This window comes from Mandrillus leucophaeus, unplaced genomic scaffold (assembly GCF_000951045.1).
Source record: "Mandrillus leucophaeus isolate KB7577 unplaced genomic scaffold, Mleu.le_1.0 Scaffold1054, whole genome shotgun sequence".
NCBI classification, from domain to species: domain Eukaryota; kingdom Metazoa; phylum Chordata; class Mammalia; order Primates; family Cercopithecidae; genus Mandrillus; species Mandrillus leucophaeus.
This window is the reverse complement of record NW_012098699.1, coordinates 933,633-958,368: the sequence shown is the minus strand read 5'-3', so window position 1 is coordinate 958,368 and position 24,736 is coordinate 933,633. Positions and strand designations below refer to the sequence as shown.

Genomic DNA, 24,736 nt, shown 5'->3' with positions numbered 1-24,736 from the left:
GCCCTAGCTCCTCGCCGCGCCAGCCGCCGCGCAGGTAGGAGCTTAGCTGTGGCTGGGCTCAACCGCCTCTCCGGGATGGGGCTGATCGGGACCAGACCCGACCGCTGCGGGGATGGGGTGTGTGTTCGAGTGCGGTGGCGGAACGGCTGGGCAAAGTTGTGCCTCGTAAAGTGGACCGTTGTCCGCTCCCCTGGGGCGCAGGCCCCCGGGCTTAAGGGGTGCTCTCGCGCCCGCAAAGCCGGGGCTGAGCTCCCTCAGGGGTATGTGGCGAGGGGCGGGAAGGAGGAGGCTGAGACGTGAGGGAGGAGACAGCGATGCAAGAGGGAATAGGACCGTCCCGCCGACCACCGAAGGGGGCATCAGAGACCCTCGGAGAAGCCAAGCCCAGGGAGGAGCTTGGAAGGCAAGGAGAAGGTGAAGGGCTTTGTGTGCAGCTGTGGACCTTGACGGACTGCGCTCTCCTTGCCTTGTCTGTCCGTGTCCCCAGCCCCATTGGGGCTAAGGGAGGGTAGGGGGCTCCGAGAAGGGGCAGAAGAGAAGCGGCAGGTCATCGTGGGTACTAGTGAATGAAATGTGTGCCTCCCTTTTCCTCTCTTCTCCATTCTAGCCCACACAGATGAGCGGCTTTGGGGCTGCCATCAGACCGGGCAAATGACACAATAAGGACGAGTGGGTGGAGAGATGGACAGCAGCTCGCAGCCCAAGAGGGGTCGCCGTCTAGCCCCGGGAGGCATTCCAACCACAAATGTCCATGTCGGCAGGTGGTGGGGTGGTGGGCAAAGCTGGAACCTGAACACTTCACGGGGATGCCGAGGCTCAGGATTGTGCATGGAGGCACGGGTGAGGCGCGTGTTGGGAGGAGTGGGTGAGTAAAAAGGTTGAGGGGGAGCAGCGACACAGAGGCGCTCACCTTATGACCATGCATCGGAAATCGACTACCACTTCCTCTGGGACTTGCCACGATTTTCCTTTTTCCTAACCGCGCCCCCACCGCCCTGCCTCCCCTACAGGAGTGAATCACCCACCCCTTACTACATGAACCCTGGGCTGAATTGAAGTTGGTGATGTATCCCTCTCCTTGTAGCGGGCATGTTTGTCCTTAACCTGTAGGATGACACCAATACTCCGCATCCCCTACTGCCTTACCCTCCTCCCTCAGGACTGAGCATCTGGTAAATGCGGTCGGTCGGATAATGGCTAGCAAGTTAAATGTCTTTGAGGAGCTGCGGTGGATGAGTGGGCAACTTTGAACACAGTCCAAGTGTGACTGTTGTAACTGAACTCAGCATGCCTAAGGGGCCACACTCACTATCTCTCCTTTCTCCCCTTACCTGAGTTTTTGTTGATGTTCCCAACTGTTTACCTTCTTCTCTCAACAAGCCAACATGTGGATATTATTTAATGTGGAATATGTTTGAGGAGCCAAATGGACCTTTAAGAATGCCACTTATGTGGCCAGGCAGGAGTATGCAAGGCTCATGGTTGGAAGAATGATGCTGTAGGGCATGGAGAGAGCCCTGAGCCTGATATAAATGGCTTTCGAGGAGAAACAAAACATTTCTTCCCTGGCTTCTTTAGGAGAGATGAGGCATTTGAACTGAGATAAAGAATGGGATTGAGAAAAAAAACAACAACAACAACCCAGTTCTTTAGGATGAGGGCATGAGGATAATGAAGTGAAGGGAAGAGGCTCTGTGAATTCAGATGATTTCTAGTTAGAACATATTGGCTGTGTGTGTGTGTGTGTGTGTGTGTGTATGTGTGTATGTTGGAAGTGGGGGTTGTTGTTAAGGGAAGGTTGATGTCAAAAGTTCAGCCATGCTCAACAGAGAATAAGATGGCATCTGATTGAACAAGATCATAAATGTGAAGTCAGGCTGCCCTTTACATTACACAAAGGAACACATAGATGGCCTTTCAGAACTACTGGGATAGAGGGGTCAATGGATGCTAGTCAGACAGAAGAACCAGCTGATGTGGCTGGATTGAAGTGGTAAATGATGACCTCACATCAGAGCATGACTAAGGCTCATGGAGTTGCATCACATTTCCTCTCCCTCCCCCACCAAAAACTCTTTGAATTTCCTCAGAATCTACATTTTTTCTTTTTTGCCTAATTACTAGTGTCCTGTGAAAGGAAGGAGAAAGGGTAAAGGTTGGTTGCAAGGATGATAAACTAAGGCAAGAAGGAGCTTGTCTGTTATGTAGAAAGAAAAAAATAGCTGTAGTGTCAGTAAGAGTTCTGGAGCTTGAACCTATGTCAGTAGCATATGGGCTTTTCTTTGTATCTAAGATCCTACTTCTTCTTTCTTTTCTTTCACCTGCCCCTTAACAGGTTTCTCAGTACCACACACTATGTAGAGTTAATATAATCAACAAAAGTAACTCCTTACTTTGGGATTTAAAATTCTTCACAATTCAGTGCCTACCTACCTCTGTCCTTCATTGGACCTGCCCACCCCAATTTACCTCCCCATCCTTGGAGCAAATAACTCCCCAATCCTTGAAGATGCAACAGACATTCTTGAACCTCTGTGACTGCCAGGTTGAACCCCATGCTTGCTGGACATCCCTGCACCTGTCGCTAATTATTTTTGGTACATATCCTGGCCCAGTTGATTAGCTCCCTTATAGAACTCTTGCCAACCTTTGCAGTCAAAATTAATCTTACCCCTTGGTAATTTGTATTATTTCAATGACACCTGCTTTAGGAGTTAATACCTAACAAGTGCTCAAAGGATGTTTGACTTGAAAACACGAATAAATCAAAGAATGAGTGAAAGGATGAAAAAAATCTTAATTCTCTTGCCTTTCCTTAGAAAAGGGGATGGAGCCTTTCTCATAGACCTGTGAGGATTCATTGCAATTGTGAAAATAAAGCATCTAGGACATGCCAGACTGAGTCTTTTCCTTTTGCTCCTGGATTGAGAGACCCTGAAAGTACCTATCATAGTGTCTAGTACAAGGACACTGACAAAAAGTTTGTTGAATAAGTTCTTTGCCAGCCTACATTTTAAACTCTCAGGCAGAATATGGAGTGGATTAATCCCAAGCAAATAATCAACAATGTTTGTCATTATCCTAGACTGAAGAAGGTAACTGTTTCCATTCAATTATGAAAGTGCAAAGTGCTCATTACAAAAGCAGCACTACGAAGACTGTCCTGCTATTGGCAAGTAAGCCAGACATTTACCATGTCATTTTTATTTTTATAGCCCAAGCAATGTACCAGGATTAAAATGTAGCATATAGAAATAGACAACAAATCAGACTTTCAAACTTTCCCCAAAGACACTACAATTTAATAGTCCCTCAGTTATCTCGAACTGGGCAATTTTTCATGCTTCTTTTTATGTGATTACAATAATAGTTGCCACTTATTGAACATCTGTATATCAGCTACTAAACTAGGTGATTTACATGTTTATTCTGATGACTTATTTAATCTGATGACTTACATATTGTTATCTCTATTCTAAAAATGAGGAAACTAGGGCTTGGAGAGAAGGTAAGAAACTTGCCTGGAGTCCCAGATTCTGAACTGAGTGTAGATTGGAATTGAGGTCTGCTGACTGCCAAGCCTGTTCAGAATTTGCTTTCCATGGGAGAAAACGGACAGTTCTTTATTCCTTCTTCTCCTGAAGTCCTTCACTTCCCAGATTTCCTACCAGTCACATTGTTGTGCTTCTGAAATCATCCTAATGGATCTTATTCTGAGAAGTACTGTTTTTTTCATAGATTTGTTATTTTTATGTCCTCAAACTCTCATGACCATCAGTTGGAAAGGCCAGGTTCAGAACCCCTAATAAGACCTTTGGGTACAGAACTGTGTGTGTTTGGAATTCTTTTCTTTTTTCTCCCAGCCTGTCTGAATTCCTCTTGCCAGGCCAAGTCTCACTTCTTTTGGGTAGCCTTTTTCAACTACACCACGCCACCCTCAGCCTCTCCCCTAATCTCTTGCATTGTTTAAAATTCTGCAGTTCAGTGTTTTCTTAATGAAAGTAGACTTGAGTGGGTTCCCACACGTGACAGGGACTTTATGTCCAGAACACGACCTGGCATATGGTAGACTTTCAGAAACTGAGTTAATGATGAATTGGTATTGACTAAAATGCAGAAATGGAGGCATGAAATATTATTTGCATGTTGATAGTTTGCTTATATTGTAGAAGAGGGATAGAAAGAGAGGATAATTATTTTCTTAGTTAATTTTCACCCTTTTCATGTAACTTCCAAAAGAGGAAAGTACCTTCTGGAAATATGCCAGAGCAGACCACTGTAAGGTGAGTTTTCTTAGCTTGACTAACATGGGCACTGAATGATTTATAGTGTTTAATGATTTTGGGTAGTGGGGTGAGGCATTGTTTAGTACCTTTCCCTTTGCTGCCATGCCAAATCTCTCAGATGTCATGCACATCTGAGAAAATCAGAGGGGCTTCACTGGCTGCACTTACTGGAGGAAAAGAAGGCTGGGGAGAGGAAGGAAGATAATTCATTCTGTTTTCATCAGAGCAGCAAGATTTGTGTGGGGCACAGATTTGGCATTCATTTCATCATGTATTGATAAGGGATGGTTGAAAGATCAGTAGCTTCTCCTCTTTGGGTGGAAGAGGGTTTCACCTATCACAAGATTGAACCCATTTATTTAGGTTGACTAAACGTTCTTTTTCTCTGACCTCAAGGGTGCACAGAATTTTGAAAGCCCTGGTATAAACACAGCGTGCTGTGGGTTGTTATAAGCACATTAGTCATGTTAAAGGAGAATAGGACAGTCCTTGGGATCACTGAATCTATTCAGCAAGTCATGTTTTGTGCATCCCTAGACCAGCAACAGTGTTCCAGCAGGTGTGTGGGAGGGTCACATGCGATACTTCAGGTTTTTCCTTCCTGTGGAGGCTAAATTTGCTATGGGTAGTTAAAGGGAAAGGGCCTACTTTTATTCAGAGAGCTACTTCAGATATACATGGTCTTCTGAGAAGTTTATCAGGATCTTACCATAATTATAAAAGAGGAATAAAGTTTCTGGGTTTTATTTGCTAAGAAACGTTTTGCTTTGGCTCATCACCTCAGAGCTATTTCATGTGCTTAGCACATCTTTGATGTTTGATGAAGTTTAGCAGGGCACTATAGGAAGACTTTTCCAGTTGTTGAACTTTTTTGTCCCCCATACCTGGGAACTTTTGTGAATTTCAAAGAATCACTTTATTTTTGTTTTGCTAGTTTTGAAAATAATCCTTCAGGCAGGTACTGACAATGATTTCTGATAATAGAAGGTGGTTTAGAAAGTAGAGGTGGTTTAGAAGGTGGTTTAGAAATAGAAGATAGAATAGAAAGTTCATTAGAATGTAATCTCTACAACAGAGAATCTAGAATAATGGGTAGTGCATGGTAAGGGTTTGATAAATATTTGTTGAATGAATATGTTATGTATTTTTAAAATTTCATTTAAATTTGTTCCTAAAATGATGGCACAAACCATTTTTTACAATGAGGTATGGGTAAGGTTGTATGCTTATAAATTATATAAGCTGGGGAAGATATCTTACATACATGTACATTATGTGTGTGTGTATATATATAAAATTTCAAAAATATTTTAGAGCAGTTTTAGGTTCACAGCAAAAAGGAGAAAGTAGAGTTCCTGTCTGCCTCCTATCCTCACACATGTACAGCCTCCCCCACTCTCAGCATCCTTCTCCAGAGTGATACATTTGGTACAACTTATGAACCTATATTGATAATCATTATCACCCAAAATCCATAATTTACTCTAGGGTTCACTCTTGGTGTATATTCTATGGTTTTGACAAATGTATACTGACAGGTATCTACCATTGTAGTGTAGTGCAGAATAATTTCACTGTCCTAGACACCTTCTGTCCTCCACTTATTTATCCCTCCCTTCCCCTAACCTTTGGCAACCACTGATCTTTTTACTGTCTCCGTAGTTTGCCTTTTACAGAATGTCATATGGTTGGAATCATACAGTATGTGACCTTTTCATATTGGCTTCTATCATTTAGTAGTATACGTTTTAAGGTTTCTCCATGTTTTTTCACAGCTTGATAACTCTGTGGTGTTGTCGTGTTTTGGATTTTGACCATTCTAATAAGCGAAGTAGTGGCATCTTGTTTTAACTTGAAATTCTCAAATGACATTGATGTTTGTATTAGTTTGTTCTCATGCTCCTATGAAGAAATACCTAAAACAGGATAATTTATAAGGAAAAAAGGTTTAATTGACTCACAGTTCTGCATGGCTGGGGAGGCCTCGGGAAACTTATAATCATGGCAGAAGGTGAAGCAAATGTGTCCTTCTTCACGTGGCAGCAGAAGAGAGAAGTGCCGAGCAAAGGGGGACAAGCTCCTTATAAAACCATCAGATCTTCTGAGAACTCTCACTATCCTGAGAACAGCCTGAGGGTAACCGCCCCCATGATTCAATTACCTCCCACCTGGTCCCTTCCATGACACGTGGGGATTATGGGAACTGCAATTCAAGATGAGATTTGGGTGGGGATGCAGCCAAACCATATCAATGTTAAAAATCTTTTTATGTGCCTATTTCCCATCTGTATATTTTCTTTGGTGAGGTGTCTATTCAGATCTTTTGCCCATTTTTTAATTGGGTTGTTTTCTCATTGAGTTTTCAGAGTTCTTTCTATATCTTGGTTAACAGTCTTTTATCATATATATATTTTTTGCAAATATTTTCTCCCCACCTGTGACTCATTTTCTTGGTGTTTTTTTTTTTTTTTTGTATATGAGGTTTCTCCATTGTTTCTTTTTTCTTTTTTTTTTTTGGGGGGGGGTGGTGGTGTGCCAGATTTAATTTAACATAAAACTAGTTTAGTTTACTCCAGAACTGAGAAACCAAAATGTGAAGTTAACTTGAAGACACACTCCCCTTTTACCACCCCCCCTTAAAACAATAAGTGTCAGTTGAATTTAACCAGACTGCAGCCACAACGTACACTAGTCTGGGGGGCAGTTGTCACAGGACATCCTTTGTTTCTGTTTTTCCACTTCCTAATACATGCTTGTGTTTATTGATTGAATTGGTGGTGTGGTAAGTATTCCTGGTCAACACTTCCTATATGGCATGTAATCTTTACTAACTTTCTTAAGGGCCTTCATTTGTTTCCCAGCCAAATTCTGGGCCTTTAGGAAAAGGGTTTTCTAGGCTGATGATTCTATGTAGGTGAGAAGAGAAATAGAGAAATCCATGCCTTTCTTGTTGTAGTAAGATTAAACAAAACGAAACGTGAAACCCTTGAAAACTGCCAAAGAATAAAACTTTAGTCTGAATAGCCACTCTTAATGTTAAATGCAAATCTCCCCGGTATTTGAATGCACTCCCTGCCCTGCCTCACCCAGCAACTTCTTTAGTTTTGTAATTACTTTGAAGGTTAAATGTTGGTCTTTCTTCATTCTTCATTTAATTTCTGTGACTGCTAGTCCTAGCTTTCCTTGGGTGAGACAGAAGCAGTTGTCCTGTCATGGGGGGACAGTCTAGTAGCATTCCCCACAGTGAACATAAACAGCCCTGTGCCACCTCTGTTTGCACAGCTGAATCAAGGGTTAAACCCTTGGAGTGGAGGGAGGACCCACACAGGGCCATTTGATACAAACAAAGCATGCTGGCATATGGGCCAAGAGATGCAGAATTCTTTTTTGAGAATGGTCTGCCTAACTTTTGAGGCTAATTGCCATTTCCTGTCATGGCTACCTATTTTTCAGGGTAATTAAGCATGCTTGGCTCCTGATGCTAACAGGTTATTGGATCCAGTTAGGAGAGTTAGGTTGTCTCCATGACTCTACCTTACCTGATGTGATTTTGCCGAATCACTAGATTTCCTAGTCTTTTTAGGTCTTCTTTTTGAGACTGAGGGGAAGAAATAATTACTCCTGATTTTATCCATTTCAAGAACTATTTGAAGGTCCATGGTGTGAGGGAATTATCAAAGTGAATAAAATGTTTGTTCCCATAAGGAACTTACATTTGGGAGGTGGTAGGAGAAAAAGCAGAGCCAAAAGTAAGATATGAATTATTGTGAGTATGATTCTATTTTAAAAACTAATATTAGGCAGAATAAGATAAGAAAAAGTATCTTAAGTCATACAAAGTGAAAAAATAATAATAATACTATCTGAGCACTTAATATCCCTATAAGGTAGGTTCAGTTGTTCTCTCCATTTTATAGATGAAGAAAACTAAGGCTAAAAGAGGTTGAACAATTTGCTTAAGGCTAACAGCTAGACACAGTTCGTATGGCTCCAGAATCTTGTTTGGTTTTTGGTTTTTTTGAGACAGGATCCGCTCTGTCACCCAGGCTGAAGTCCAGTGGTGTGAATACCTTCTGGGCACAAGCAATCCTCCCACCTCAGCCCTCCAAGTAGCTGGGATTACACGTGTATGCCACCAATTCTGGCTAATTTTTTTTTTTTTTTTTTTTAGAGACGGGGTTTTGCCCTGTCGCCCAGGCTGATCTTGTACTCCCGAGCTTAAGCGATCCACTGGCTACGGCCCCCAAAAGTGCTGGGATTACAGGCGTGAGCCACCGTGCCTGGCAAGAATCTGAACTTTTAACCATTACAGGTGCCGCTCCCTCCAGAAAAGGACAGACTATAACCCATGCTTTGAGGAGGAAAAGCATCTGAGGAAGGGAAAACCGGGTGCCATCTGGGGGATTTACAGCAACCCTTTTGGGCTGGGGTTAGGGGACAGAGGTTAAGATGAGGTAAGAGAGCCTTGGGCTACACTGTTAACGACTTCGAGGCTGTGCTTATATGACAAAGTCACTTAGGGGTTTCTGAGCAGAATAATAAAGTGACAATTAGGTTTTAAGATTGATGCAGTACTGACACGTAGGTGCATGTAACTAGTAAGAGTATGTACTGCAGTGATAGTGGCAACTGAAAAAAGAGAATAGTAAAGAGAACGTGGCAACTGATTTGATTGAAAGGGGTGAGGGACGGGTCAAAGTTGAGTCCAGGGTTTTGAGCTTCTGAGTAAGAACAAAGACGGCTTTAACAGAAATGGACACTGCCAGGAGGAGCTGATTTGTAGCAAAGATTCAAGAAAAGAACTAATACTTGTTTTTAAACCTGACTTGGGCCAGATACATTACAAATGGAAATTCATTGAGTCTTTATAGCATCCTTTCAAGGTAGCTTGTTTCCCCCTATTGTGTAGATGATTAAACTAAGACTCAAAGAGGTGAAATAACTGTCCTGGGCACACCATGTGTCAGTGACAGACTTCTACTTGAATCGGTGCTGTTGACTCTTTTGCATGTGATTTTCCTGTTTCTGGTCCCTCCTGTCCCTTATCACATGGGACGTGCGGGACAGCACCTCAGGACTGGAAGGGACAGTGAGGCTCCTCAGCTGTAATGCTTGGGGCATCATGAGAAATGTGGATCTGGAGTGCAGGTCAGGCGTTGGGTGAGAGATTCAAATTTCTGAGGTCTTTGGATAGAAGAGCTGTATAAAGCTACAGGAAGAGGCCAAACAGTTGAGGGAGAGGGAGAAGAAAATGTAAAAAAAACCCTTGAAGGCTGACCTATTTTAGGAGTTAAGAGGAGATAGAGTGGTCAGCGAAGTATGAGGAGGACTAGGACAGTGCAATACTGTGGGTGCTAAGCAAAGAGAATTTCCAAGGAGAGTGTCTCAACAAGATTTCCGCGGCCATTTATTGAACTCCTATTACATGCCAAGCACTTTACAGTGTTGATGGTGAGATCAAAGGAGAAGAGACCACTGAATTTGGGAGGTAGAAATAATATAGCTGATAATTGATGTGGGTCTGGATCACTAGCTAAATGTTAGCAATTAACATTGTCTGCTGAGGTTGTCCCATCTGGAAGCCCAAGTTCACTGGGAAACTGTGAGAGTGTCGTGGTGACGTTAAGTTTTTAACTGGGGCTCACTAATACTTATTCCTCCTTTCCCCAATAGCCTGTAAGATTTATTTGGCCAAAAAATGGCATTGCAGGAGAAAATATAATATAGTTTGATAATTTGTTTTAGTAATTTAAAAATGATACTGCAGAATGAAGCGGTCTCCCCTTTTAATGAGTTTCATAGTCTGAATAGAAAAATGTCTTTAAAGAGTTTTTAAAATGGTATAACCAGTACTTTTGAGGCTTCATGGTCTTCCCCTCTCCTTTCTTTCTCTTTCCTCTCTCTCTCTCTCTCTGTCTCTTTCTCTCTCTCACACATATACATACACAGATGATGATTTTTTTCAAATACTATACAAAGGACTCAGTATTATTCAGTGTTTACTCTAACATTCCATTAAGTCAATGCTAATTCAAACAACTGCTTTTTTTTCAAGCCAACAAGATGTTCTGTTTTTCTCTAGTAAAAACAGCAGAGAATCCAAAACCTGTTAAGTCAGAGATCATTTCTGAGGATCACATGAAGTTAAGTTTGAAGAACATTTTCTATGTTTTTTCTAGAGAAAAAATAATTGAAACTACAATAGGAAAAAAATTATCAGGAGTCTGGAAGAAAACAGGAAAAATGAAGTCAGTGAAATGCTGTCACTAAAGCCAGAGCACTAAACTCATGAATATGACAGAGCGGGTTGGGAGAATCTGGTGCAAGGGAGATTGTACCTAAAAGGAATCCAGTAATCTGAAGGGTGGCCCCATCCTCTACCAACTTGACACCTTTGTGAATTCAAGTTGTGAGATTTGCTCATTATCTGTGGATACATACTCTACAGCAAAATGTACTTGGAATGGTGCTTTCCCTGCCACCAGGCACACATCTATATAACTTCCCGTATGGGGACTACAAAGCTGTTAAAGCACAGGATGGAGCTGAGAAACTGTATTTGTAGTAATGGGTCACATTGGATGAACTGAGTCCTTGATCCCATGTGCAGTTAAATGTGAACTAGGCCTCCCTATGTTGCAGTTTTGTGTAACTCCCAGAATGCCCTTCTTTTTCCGGGTATTTGCATGTTATTCTTTGCAGGCAAGATGACTTTGCTAACACTTTGAAGATTTGTTAGGAATGAGTTGTGACTTTGTCCCGATTTTAATTCTTTTTCCTTTGAGAGGAGAAGGATTAACTAACAAAGCATTTTGTGTACTGGCTAGGTTATGGCTTGATTAATGTGATTTTACTCACTGCCCAAGTAAGCAGCTGACAGGAGCCATAAACCTGGGGTCAAGCTTATAAATTAGATACATCCAAGACAGGCAGGGTGTTACAGTCTTGAGGAACAACTTCCCTCCCTCTTAGTGCACCTGTCACATAACCTGAGTGACTAGGAAGTGAAAAGCAGGTGAACTAATGATGTTGGGAGACCTAAATCGCAAGTGTGAATTAGCCAAGCACCATAGGTTATGTTGGATTGAGTAGCAAGGGGGGATTGGAACAAAGGTTAATATGCCAGTGATTTAGGCTCGTGTCTGCCCTTAACTGGTGTGTTCATGGGGAATTTACTTAACCTTTCTTGGTTTCCATTGCCTGACTCATCTGTAAAATAGGGTGTTAGGTAAGGTCACCAAACTGGATCAGGCAGGTTACATTTGCTGGGTCCCTCACTCTCCATATGTGTTTGAAATTTACTGCTATTTTTGTCTGAGCTACTGCCTGCCTTTGGACTTACTGCCGTTATCTTCTCTTCTCCACCAGCACACCAAAAGATCTTGTGGCATATAGTGGTGAAATTGCTCTTCTCCCCCTTACCCAAAACCACTCTGGATGATTTTTGAATTGTTTTGATAAGGATATGTATCATGAGTCCTTTGTAATAGTGGTTTATAACAGGGTTTTTGTTTCTGTTCCATGGATCCTTTCAGAGTCCAAGAAAAAGCTTTGGGCCTTCTCATCACGAGAAAGTGCCTACAGACACATTTCCATAAGGCTGCAGGGAGTTCACGGATTCTGAAAATTCTCAGACTAAGAACTGGTGCTTGGCCGGGCGCGGTGGCTCAAGCCTGTAATCCCAGCACTTTGGGAGGCCGAGACGGGCGGATCACGAGGTCAGGAGATCGAGACCATCCTGGCTAACACAGTGAAACCCCGTCTCTACTAAAAATACAAAAACCTAGCCGGGCGAGGTGGCAGGCGCCTGTAGTCCCAGCTACTCGGGAGGCTGAGGCAGGAGAATGGTGTGAACCCAGGAGGCGGAGCTTGCAGTGAGCTGAGATCCGGCCACTGCACTCCAGCCTGGGTGACAGAGCGAGACTCCGTCTCAAAAAAAAAAAAAAAAAAGAACTGGTGCTCAAGAAAAATACCGTTATTCTGTTTGCAAGTTTGTATAGTACTGTTGCTCTCTTTGGGAAATGCTAGGAACTAAAGGTAAGGAACCCAGACTGAACCTGATGAATGACGTAGTAATGTGATGTTCCAGTTATGAATGAGTCCCAGACACACAAGCCTCCTTCTTGAGACAGATGCATCACTTCCTGGAGGAAAGCTGTGTCCTGTGACTGGGTGTGTGCATCCTAGATTTACTGTGCACCATTGGCTGAAACAGAAAATACCTGTGAGCTTTCAGTTCTCATGTAAAGTAGGAGCATAATATCTTCTAGTTGCTCTCTGTACTGTGGTATGAAGCAATTTGACTGGCATCCTCAGAGTTTCTCTGACCATTGTCTGAGGACACTATCTAAATTTAAAAGTTCTCAGTTTGAGCTAGTAAAGTAATTCTGTTCCTCTCAGAGTTCATCTCGTGGAGATCATATTTTCATAAATCACTACTGTGTTATCTTCCTTTTCATCTGTGCACACTCTTCCATTTTTCATCCCCTTAGAAGGTAATTCCAGGGAGGACCAATTATTGATGTACTTAACCTGCTGGACACTCACATCCTTTCATTAGTTTGTCTGTGCTGGGGATAAAGCATTCCCCTCATAGAACTGTCACAACTAGGACCCCTAATCCAGTTTATTCCTTCTTGGTTTGGAGTGTAGAGTTGCTGCATTAATGGTGGAAATAAACAAGTTCTGGTGGGCAGGATCCTTTTTTCGTTGTTTGGAAATATAAAAGTAGATGAAAATGGAAACAGAATCTGATTCTATTTTGAACATAACAGCTATTCCTTTATCTCATTTTAGAAAAGAGCAAAAAGCATCAAACTTAAGTTTCTATTAGTATCTTTGCTCCATTGCCCCTTCTCCCAGTTCCCATGAGCTCTATTCAGTATTAAGCCTCGTAACCACTCTTGTTTTGGCATGATTTATAAAAGCAGGCTACTCCTTTTATGGAAATCACTGACATTTTATTATGTTCTGACCAGAACTTAAATGAACATAAATAACCCAAAATTTCAGAAAAAATATAATTATTCATTTTAAAACTTTTTATTAGTAAGTTTTCTAGTAAATATATAAAAGTAGATAGAGTAGTGTAATAAGCCTACATATACCACCACCCAGCTTCAACGGTGGTCAATATATGACCAATATTGCTTAATCTGTACCCTAGCCCATTCCCCTTTGCCCAGGAATTATGGTGAAGCAAATTCTAGACATACCATTTCACTTGTAAATATTTCATTATATATCTCTTAAATATATAAGAACTCTTTGTACACTTAATCTCAGTACCAACACCTGACAAAATGAAGTTTCTTGATATCAAATATCTAATTAATATTCACAGTTCCTCAATTATCTTATAATTTGTTTCTGTAATTTGTAAGTTTGAGTTGGCATTCAAATAAGGTCAGTATATTGGGGTTGGTTGATTTGTTTATGTTTTTTGACCTACAGTTCTCTCTACCTTTCTCTTTCTTTGCCATTTTTGTCACTGTTGCATTGTTATTGAAGAAAGTGGATCATGTGTGTTACATACTTTCCTATGATCTTGTTTTTGCTGATAATCTGTAATTTTTAAGGAAATAAGAGTAACAGGTATGTAATTATTTAAAACATGTTTTTAAGTGTATGCAAAGTTTTACTTCATGCCGAAAACTAGCTGTGGAGGTTAACAGGTAGGCAGGAAAATTCAGGCATCAGGTGACTTCTTTACGGTTTTATTCCTGTTTTTTCTTTTTGGAAGATATCTTGGCAGATTATAAGGAGAGGTGTCACTTACCCACTGCTGAAACGCGCTGGGCTGGAACACGCCAGCCATTCTTTATCAACAACACCAAACAGTTATTTTGGGCAAAGAATTGGAAGAGCAGTTTTGTTGTTGTTGTTGAATCTACAGTGGGAAGCTGGGGTGATTGAATGTATGCCTCAAGTCCTTTGGCCTCAATACCCCTCTCTCCTTATTTGCTATGATAAGCATTCTCTTGAGGGCTATTCATTACAGTGGAAATATGATCGCAAAATCATCTGGGTTGGAAAAGACTTCCTGAGGTCACCTGGCCCCATCTGGCAACATTAATATGGGATTCCAGCATCAACTTTCCCAGAACAAGGCTGTTTGTTAACAACTCCCATATCTCACATAAACCCCTGGTGCAGTCTTAGCCTGTTTTCTCTTTTGTCCTTCAGTGAAATACATGATTAAATTGCATGTCTTTCTGCTGTAGGGGTGTTACACAACTAGGACCTCAATCCAGACAATACACACATGTGGCTGTGCAGATCTTTAAGATTAATCTTGATTTTTCCCTGCTGTCCTCTATAGCACATATACCCTGAGACTCTATTCGACTATCTGTATGTAGTAATGGTTTTCATGAAAAATGTTTATATGGGTAAATTTTGAAATATGATGCAATTACGGCAGACTACACTTTTAAGCTACAGTATGTATGACGGTTAATTTTATGTGTCAGTTTGGTTGGGCCACAGAATGCCAAGATTTGTGGTCAAACATTATTTTGGGTGTTTTTGTGAGGATGTTTTTTAGATGAGGATAACATATAAATCAGTGGACTTTGAGTAGATTCCCCACCATAATGGGGTGGGTGGGCCTCATCCAATCAGTTGAAAGCCTGAATAGAACAAACAGACTGGTCTTCAGAGGAATTTTCTGCCGCTCTCCTGGGTTTCCAGCCTGTCAGCCCACCCTACAGATTTTGGACTTGCCAGACCCCATAATGGCATGAACCAGTTCTTTATGATAAATCAATCTCTCTCTCTCTTTATATATATATATTCACACACATATATATACACACACACACACGCACACACACATCCTATTGGTTCTCTTTCTCAGGAGGACCCTGATTAATCAGTGTGGAAAAAAAAAAAAAGGCAAGTATATGTCCTCGATTTATCTGGCTCTTTTTTGAAGATGTGTTTTATATTAAAGAGATGCAAAGATCATTGGAGACACCATCAGCAAAATTGAGAGTCTGGCCACAACTCTTCTAGTAAAACCTGACTTTCAGTCACTTTCCCTTTTTAGCCTTAGTTTCATCTCTGTAAAAGAAGGTTGAACGAAGGGATTTCCAAGGTCTGTGATTTGCTGAAATGCAAACATGGAACATTTGAGCCAGCTGCTGAGAAAGTGTCTAGAGATAATAAGTCTGAGGGCTGCCCAAAGTTTCTCTTACGAAATAAAACAGCTGAGGGTGTAAAACAGTAGTGGTGGTGGAGCACAGGGAATGAAAAACCATGAACAGAAGGATTTCCTGTATATAAGGAAAATATACAGGATAATGGATCACCCTGATTTATGTCGCAGAAGATTCTAATCAGTTAAATGTAAAACATGGACAGTAAATGCCAACAGGAAAACCTTTAGCTTTTGTGACTCCTCAGCTGAGGGCAGATAGTCTAACTTTGAGGGCTCTTAGGATCTGTGTCTGCACTGTACTAATTCTTATTTTGTGCAGGAGGAATAGGGTGGTGGTGGAGGATTGGCATTTGTGATAAGCTGAGGCCCTCAGGCCAAACTGAGGGGCCCTAACCCAACCGATGGACAGGAAATGCCTGAGCCCAAGGGCATTTGTGCTATTCCTGGTCACAGAGATCAGAAGGAGCCTCAGACTGGTGCTGACCCGTGGGGATGCAGGTTGATTTCTCTGTTGCCTTGGTTTTGAGCCTTCTTTTTCCAACTTGGGCTTCCTTCTCCAGGGAAAAAAGCAGTAACCACAAGGCAGAAACCATATTATTTTAGCTCCTCTTGTCTGGAGAGTGGGCAACACTTAGGTGCAGTAATCTTTTGGCTGTCCCTGTCTGGAATTAATGTTCACCCTCATGCAGCAGTCTGCCACGTGGGTGGCTGGCATTTTGGGTTGGGCAGTCTGGGTTTGTGCTTGACAAAGCCAGCTGAGGGGAAGTTCGCCTCCACATTTGGTTGTGGACATATTCTGTGTAAGGTGTTTACCCCTTGCTCAGTAGAGGCATCCCCTGCAAATATGGCGAGGTGGCTTTCTTTGCCCTTTGGGTTCCTTTTGACCATAAACTTCCCAGTGAGGAGGCAGGACCCTGATGATCATATCCCCTGAGAGGCTAGCTGACTTTTCACCCAGTTGGTGCTGAAGATGGACGAATGATTAACCCCCTGGAATCTCTGGTTAGACCCCAGTTGTGGTCATGAGTTCAGCCTTTTGAACCGCAGGCTGAAATTGTTTTTCCAGCACTCTACCCAATCGGGTGTCCCCGCCTGGATTCTGCTAGGGAAGCTCTCCCTTGGGAAATAGTGGTGGGCAGGGGGGCGTGGGAAGAGGAGGGAGGAAGCCTCCAGCTGCTGCTGGCCGGCCCTGCGTCCCTCTGAGGAGGTAGGGAAGGGACCCTCGAAATGAGTGGGAGACAGGAAACGAGGTGCAGTCTGGAGGCCCGAGTGGGAGCAGCTCCTGGCCCGCCGCCCGCCGGGCCGCTTCCTTCCACTGACATGACAGCCCTGCCGGCCTGGCTCCCCGCCACCTGGCAGCGGCCGCCGCGGCACATGACTCTTCCGCCCTCTGCCCTAGGGGCTGGCGGGGCCCAAGCGGGGGCGGGGAGTGATCTGCTCTGGAACTGGCCGTCCCTGCTGGTCGGGGCTGCCAGGTGCGGCCCGCGCTGCTTCGCTGGGGACTGGCCTTCCTCTTCCAGTCCTAACTCGCTGGCTATTTGTCCCTTCTAGGAGCCAGCGGAGGGGAACACCCGCTGCCTCTACCTGAGAGAGACGCCGCCTGGGGTTCAGCTTCTGTGGCCTCAGTGTTCTTTACACGTCAAATGGGTCACCCTGATTTACCTCTCAGTTACTGGAGTCAAAGGAGATGGACCCACTGCAGTGAATTGGAAGGTGCTTAGGTCCGCTCCAAGGCGACACCGCGTCCGCGGCGCCATCCAGGCCAGGGGCCGCATGACCGCGTGGGGTCCGCGCAGAAGGCTGCCCCAGCGAGACGGGAGCTGCGCCTCTGCTTTATCTTTTAAAGGCTGGGACAGACCTGGTACTATTTCTGGCCTTGATTTCTATGTAAAAGCCAGGAAGGCGGGGGAGATGTGTACACTCCTCTGCCCTAACCTCTTCATAGGAAGTTAGGTTAAATCCACAAAGTGGTGGGGCTCTTGTTCAATAGGGATAGATTTTACAAGTAGCCCCAAAGTGGGGGATTTGGAGAATGTGCCAATGAACTTGGCTTAAATTCTAATTCTGGCTCTGCTACTGGCTTCAGTTACCCTCCCCCATCTTCCCACCTCATTCCCTCCCTCCCTCTTTTTTTTTTTTTTTTGAGATGGGGTCTTGCTCTGTTTCTCAGGCTGGAGTGCGGGGGAAGCTGGGGGCAGTCTTGGCTCACTGCAGCCTGGAACTCCTGGGCTCAAGTGATCCTCCTGCCGCAGCTTCCCAAGTAGCTGGGACTAAAGACATGTGCCACCACACCCAGCTATTTTGTAAAAAGTTTTTGTAGAGAAGGGACCTTGCTCTATTGCCCAGGCTGGAGTCTTTTTCTCTTTTTAGAGATACTTTATCACATTCACCTCTGCTCTGTAGCAGTGTCTTCAAAGTGATCTGATTTTTCTTTCAAGTGGGGTTGAGTTTGTCTAGAAGGCTCTTGAGCATTTTCCTGGTGATAGGCCTTACTTTTTTGACATGGAGGTAGGGGAAAGGGACATGAAAATATCACAAGTTCTAGAAACCAGGATTCGAGCAGTCTTGAAGTTGCCCAGTCCCACCCTGAAGTGATCTGCATCCAAGAAAAAGGTTTTGTGATGGTGGTGGTGGAATGTTTGGGGATTAAGAGTTGGCTGTGTGGATTAACAAGCTGGAGCTGGAAATGTCTAATGAAACTGACAATGATGCCTTCCTGGATCAACTCACCCGTGTGTCATATGACAAGCCTGAAGAGGACTCAGGAACATTCAAACCCAACCTTCTCATGGAACAGAAGCCCGAAGGGGGCAAATGCTTCAAGTCACACAGCACAGTGGTGGTGTTGGCCAAAAACCAGAATTGTCTCCCTCAGTGATTACAACTAGATGTAGAATTAAGTTTTGTATGCCCACCACGCTATTGCTTTTCCCCCTTAAACTATTTCTTCTTATTGGGGGAAGGAGAGCTCCCTTAGAGATGGTGTAAGTCAGAGTTTACTGAACCAGGCACCCACACCCTATTTAGCTTTAGGCCTATACTCTGTTTACAGGATGGGCAATCAGCAGCTGAAAACTAACTGAATTTGGAATTAAACCCTTTTCCCTCTACCTAGCTCCCTTAAGCAACTAGACCCTCCCTGGTTCTTGAATCCACGTTGTGAGTTGTTCATTAATAGAACCTTTAGCAGCAAGGCTGGGGGAAGCTGTTTGTACTTGCCAAAGGCCATTCTCCATGAATGTAGTTGTGAATAGGTGACCCCCAGTTTAGAATGGGGGTGTGTATAATTTTCTTAAGAAGTTGGTTGAAGTTTCATCATAGTTATAACTACCATTTATTGTGTCTCTAACATGCCAGCAGCTTTTATAAACATTAATTTCTGTGGCTTGAGAAACAACCCTGCAAGGTAGGAGGCAGCATCCTTGTTCTTATGGATGCAGAATCTGAGATTCAGTAAGGCTGAGAAACTTGTACAAGGTAAAGTGGCTGGCAAAGAGCAGAGGATTCAAACCCAGGTCAATCTGGTCATAAAATGATCACACTGCCCTGCTGCCCATTGGATATCCAGCTCCAGCCTTGCCTAGGAAAACATGTTGCTAGTTTTTGAGAGTGAATGGGAAAGGAGCTGGAACAAAATATGCCTGAATATCTGACACTTTATACCATGGTGTCTAGTGTTTTTGAATATGAAGTTTTCTAGACTGAGGTTATCACAACTCCTGCCCTTGTCTTCCTTTTTATTACTTCTAGAGTAATTGTAGTTTTAACATCTTCTATCATGTTAAAAACAAAGTTGGTTATTTTTCTGATTAAAAAATACCTGTTTATGTAGAAAATACAGATATACAAAGAGGACAAGTCTTCTCAAACTATATACCAGCTTCTGGTTAAGAACGTGTGTACGGGAGCTAGACTTGCAAGAGTATGTATCCCTGCTCTGCAGTTTATAATGTGTATGACTTCAGACTAGTCACTTCTGTGCCCGTTTCCTATCTGTGAAGTTGGAAATATCCTACTTCATTAGGTTAACATTAAATGAGTTAATAGCTGCAAAGTCCCCAAAGTGACCGAGATGTTTAATATTTTACTAAACTTCTGGTCTTCCTCTCTGATCTGTGTATACGTGTGTAAGTATACATGTTAGTATGCATATAAGCCAAAATGAAATATTTTTCAAACCAGCTGCTTTTCATATAATTATATCGTGATCACCTTTCCTAACCTCTAAATAACCTTCTCCATTACCTGACAACTGCCTAAAACCCATGATGTGCTAGTGTGAATGGAACTGAATCCGTGTTACTGGGCATGCAGATTTCCAGATTTGCACTAACATAATGCATTTTTAAACAAATTTTAGTTGTTGTCCCATGAATGGTATCTGGGTGACAGGAACTTCAAGCTCTTTTCAGAGCACACCTAATCCTCCCTCCCCTAGTCTAAATGAAAATAAGGATCAGGAAGTACTCCCTTCGGAGCTCAGAACCTGCCTTAATTCTGAGGCAGCACTGTGAACTTTTCATATGTCAGCCGTAAGTGGGGAACTCACTCTGGCTCTCCCCTTTCCCTGCCTTTAAATCTAGACAAACCATGTTTCCACATTTAATATCTGATATCTCGGTTCCCAGTAAATCACAAATCAGAACGTTCTGTTGTTCCATTATTGCTATGTCTGAGGTGCCCCCTAAGAAACCTGTCGCTAAAAGGGCTTAGAAGTGAAGCTCTGCTCCCTGTTTCCCAGATTGGACTCCTAAATCCTGTCTCTCAGGATAGAGTACTGCAGTCCCTTTTGTGCCATGCTGGGCACTGTACATTGCCGTTTTAGTTTTATGAGTTTCTGATGACATGCTTATTTGACTTTATTGACACAGAACCCTCCTGCTGGTCTCAGATTGGTAGAAACCATTGATTGGTCCCCTCTTAACTCCCCCCGTCCCCTGCCCCCTGCCCTGCCAACGCCTGCAGTTTTTCACCACTAGCAAATCAATAGGTCATGTTTGATGACCCTACTCTTGCCTATCCACTTGCAGGCGTATTATATATGCAGACTCAAGGGATGTACTTGTCCATTGTGTCTGAGCTCCAAAGAGGCAAGAGTGATGGGCAGAAGTGATTTGGGATCAGTAGTCATGGAGTATACCTCTTAAAAGGTTTACAGCTTTAATGAGATTTTTCTCCTACTGTCTTAGACAAGAAATCTCCAAATGTTGGAAACTTGACATTTAAAACAGTATACATTCTAAAGGAATTCAACTGCATTTCAGGACCTGTTGACTGACCAACCTCAGACACAGTCATATCCTAAGACATTAAAGGAAAGGGCTCGATGTTCCCTCTAATTTAGGGAGTATATCATCATCTCTCAGAAAGAGTCTAATGTGGTGATGCATCTGCCAAAATTACAGAGCGGGTGGCACGTCTTTGGGGTGTGCTGGAATGGCATCAAGACTTAAGAGGAAAAATGTGTGTATTACATGCTTGTAAAACTCAAAGCATCAGTTACTCTCTGCAATATTTTCCAACGTGCTTTTTCATTAGTTTCCTTCTAACACCCTCCCTGTGAGAAAGGTTAAGTAGCATTACCCTTCTTCGACTCATGAGGACACTGGAACAATGAGAGGTTAATTGACTTGCTTTGGGCTCTCTACAGTGAGGCTGACCCAGCTGGAATTTCCAACTTCCGCTGCCTGGAACTCCAGCTTACCATTCCAAAGGCTCTGTAGAACCAGGGCCACCTCAGAGAAGGCCTCCGCAGAGGCAGGAAGAGCTCCCAGCCAAGAAAGGGGCATCTTGCTCAGCCATGTTCTTGCTGTTTGGGGACTGCTGAGGCAGAGAGCTAGTCTCTTCAAAGTTATAGTCCAAGATCCTCGACCTAGAAACTGTTTGGCTGCCTGGAGCTAAGCTGTAGGAGTGATGGATGGCAGAAATAAATTATTTTTGGCTCAACTGCTCAGTCTTGGCAGGGGGCCCTTTAAATTTGAAATGTTATTCTGACATCTACAAAAGGCTTAGGAATCTGATGTCATTTTCTCCCTATGATTCACATGTTGGCCTTTTCTGTAGAGGGGTTACCAGTTATCTCTGGTGTATGTTCCTGTTAAGGGTTCTCTGCAATTCAGATGCTGTAAAATATGTAATTAGGATGATAGAGATGGCTTCTAATATAGAGGGTCCCCTGTACCTCTTCTTCCTGGCCCCACCAGGCCTACTTGAATCATCTTGGCTCACTCCTCCCTCCAAAGCAGATCCTTACTACAAAGCCAGGTTGGTGGTGCTATTGATAACATGGTCTTAGACAAGAAGTTACTATACTTGATGCTTCTGTTATCTTGTGTCTTGATGTACTTTTTCTCTGGCTCCTTAAATTAGCCAAAATTCTTGCATGATAACCAAAATACTCGCAAGGTTGCTGTAGGCTGGAGAACAAGCTTAATAAGAGTATGAAAAGCATGGAACTTTGAGGCAGCACAATTGCTTAATCCCCACTCTAGTGCTTATAAGTTATGTAGCCTTGGGCTAGTGGCCTCTTCTTTTTGAGTTTCGAGTTTTCTCACCTGTAAAAATGGGAACAGCTACTTCACTGTTAAACTATAAAACCACACTAATAGACATCCATATCATACCCAGAAGATCAGGATTTGGTCCAGTGAGAGTTGGCATCCAACCTCATAGTGAGGTTGTCACTGTTCTCCTGCCACCCAGTCCACCCTCCTTTGCACTCACTTGTTTACTTTAAAATGTGGAGTGAAGTGGAGGTTTGCCATCTGGGGCTTGGAACTCTATACATTTTATTCGACTTGGAAATTAAGGCTAGACGTGGTGAGGGGATGAGACCAGACTGACATGACCTTTCTTTGTGTTTTTCTGGAGCAGGGATTCCTGGTCACCTCCCTTGCCCTTTTCTTCCTGGATGAAACAAGAAGATAATCAGGGTGTCTGTGCACACCAGGACTCAGAAGACAAAGGGATGGGTTCCGATTTTGAGGACTCTGAGGACAGGGAAGGGGACCCAGAAGAAAGAGAAATGGGCTCTAATCCACAGGACACAAACAAGAGAGAAGGCCATCTGGAGCCAGAGATGGGCTCCAACCCACAGGACTCAAGGCACAGGGAAGCAGTGCCCGACACCTGCACAGGTGAGGAGAAAGCTGGGATTTCCATGCAACTTGCCCCATTTACGCTTACTTCTAGCTCCTCTTGAATCCTAACCAGGGACAGCATTCTCTGTAAGGGAGTTCCCTAGAGAGGACCATTCAGCGGGATTCTGTACTGACTTGCCTTTCTTGTGTTAGCCTGAAGAGATCCTTTTCTTCAGCCCAGTGTGAGGTGAGCTGTGAAGAGGCTCACTCAGTGGCACTGTACTTTACAGTGTAGAGAATGCGGCTCTAAATTAACCCCTGGAACAACACCACAGTAGAATTGCCCAGGTAGTATTAGAATCTACCTCACAGGGTTTTGGGGAGTTAAATGAGTTGCTGTATATAGAGTTACTAAGCACAGTACTGTGCAAATAGGAAGTATCCAGATGTTTACAGTTACGTTCTCATCTCCCTTTGCAGATAAGTCAACTCAGTGGTGAGTGACCTGCCTAGGTTCATGTGGCTAATTCCCAAAGTGCCCATGGCCTCTGCTAAATGCCTTACTCTCACTGACCTGAAAGAGAGAATGCTGGGCCTCCACCCATCTCCTTGTTTCCGTCTTTGGGCATTCATTACTGCTCAGTGCATGCTCTGGGGACAGAAATGAGCTAAAATACTTTATGGCTAGGACTGCGAGGTTACATTCCTTCCCCTGTGACACAGTCCCAGACTCCCTGCTGCCCTCCTCCACAGTGCACACAAGCATGTGAAGGAGGGCACATGTGAGGCCTTTCACATCTCAGCATCTTCCCTCTGCTTGGGGATACACAGCCAGAGACCAACAGGTGTGTGTCCTGGACCAGCCTCTAACCTGGGCTCACCAGCTAGGTTCTAGGTTCTGTCATCTCTTTCTCTATTCCCTACTACTATCCTCCTCCCCGACCCACAGTAAAGTCCTGAAGGTGAGTTCAGTTTTTTGTTCCACCATAAGCTGTTTCAGACTGACCAAATGTACTTTAAAAATTAGTCCAGGGAGCCGGGCGCGGTGGCTCACGCCTGTAATCCCAGCGCTTTGGAGGCCGAGGTGGGCGGAAAACGAGGTCAGGAGATTGAGACCAGCCTGACCAACACGGTGAAACCCCATCTCTACTAAAAATACAAAAATTAGCCAAGTGTGGTGTCATGAGCCTGTAATCCCAGCTACTCAGGAGGCTGAGGCAGGAGAATCGCTTGAACCCAGGAGGCAGAGGTTGCAGTGAGCCGAGATCGCCCCACTGCACTCCAGCCTGGACGACAGAGCAAGACTCCGTCTCAAAAAGAAAGAAAAATTAAAAAAAAAAAGAAAAAATTAGTCCAGGGCCTGGTTAGGCCAGGTGGTCTTTCTCAGGTTGGCAGACTGTTCTTGTCTTTTGAGACTAGAATCTTAAAAGGCACTGGTAGCTCTTGGAGTAAACCTTTTCTCCTGAGCTCTTAGGGAGTGTCCCACCTGGCACAGACTTGACTATCCTGAACACAGGCAGTCAGGCCTTCAGATGGCTCTGCTAGGCAGTGCCTCGGGTCCAGCTAGTGGGGCCTGGGCCTGAGGCAGCTGCCTGAAGAACTGGTGGGCAGAGGAATCAATGAGTGCACTTTCCTTTAGGCCTTTCCCTGCAGGATCCAGTTGCGAGAGGCTACACTCTCAGGGGGCCTTGAAGGGGCAGGGATCACAGTTTTATTACTGAGGTTTCCTCTGGGCTTACCTTTTGAATGCCAAATATCGTAATCCCCCACTGCCACCTTTTTCTGTTGAAGGGGGGCAGCTGAATGAGGAAGAAGGCGTTCCTGTCGATGGGGAAGAGGATGCCCAATCTGGTGTAGCTGACATGGCGATGTTCCCAGGACTGTCTGAGTCTGACAGCATATCCCGGAGCCTCCGGGAGGAGGACGAGAGTGCTGGGGAGAACCGGCTGGAGGAGGAAGAGGAGCAGCCGGCCCCTCCCGTACTTCCCTGGAGGCGACACCTCTCCCTGGGGAGTCGGCACCGAGGTGACAAGCCCGCCCACCGCCGCTTCCACCGGCTCCACCACCCCATGGCCATGGACCTCGGGGAGCTGGATAGCCTGGTGGCCAGCATCATGGACGCGCCCACCATCTGCCCCGACTGCGGGGAGAGCTTCAGTCCCGGCGCCGCCTTCCTGCAGCACCAGCGCATTCACCGCCTGGCGGAGGCC

At 44.0% G+C, this 24,736-nt stretch overlaps 1 protein-coding gene across 1 annotated transcript in view; it reads left to right on the top strand.

The window, feature by feature from the left end:
- Window positions 1-337: 337 nt before the first annotated feature.
- Window positions 338-24,736, top strand: part of ZNF697 (zinc finger protein 697) — a 28,693-nt gene continuing 4,294 nt past the window's right edge. Inside the window, exons 1-3 of the mRNA XM_011982363.1 lie at window positions 338-414; window positions 22,321-22,583; window positions 24,318-24,733. Of these exons, the coding sequence (XP_011837753.1) occupies window positions 22,358-22,583; window positions 24,318-24,733 (642 nt within the window). The 5' untranslated portion in view covers window positions 338-414; window positions 22,321-22,357. The remainder of the gene's footprint in view (window positions 415-22,320; window positions 22,584-24,317; window positions 24,734-24,736) is intronic.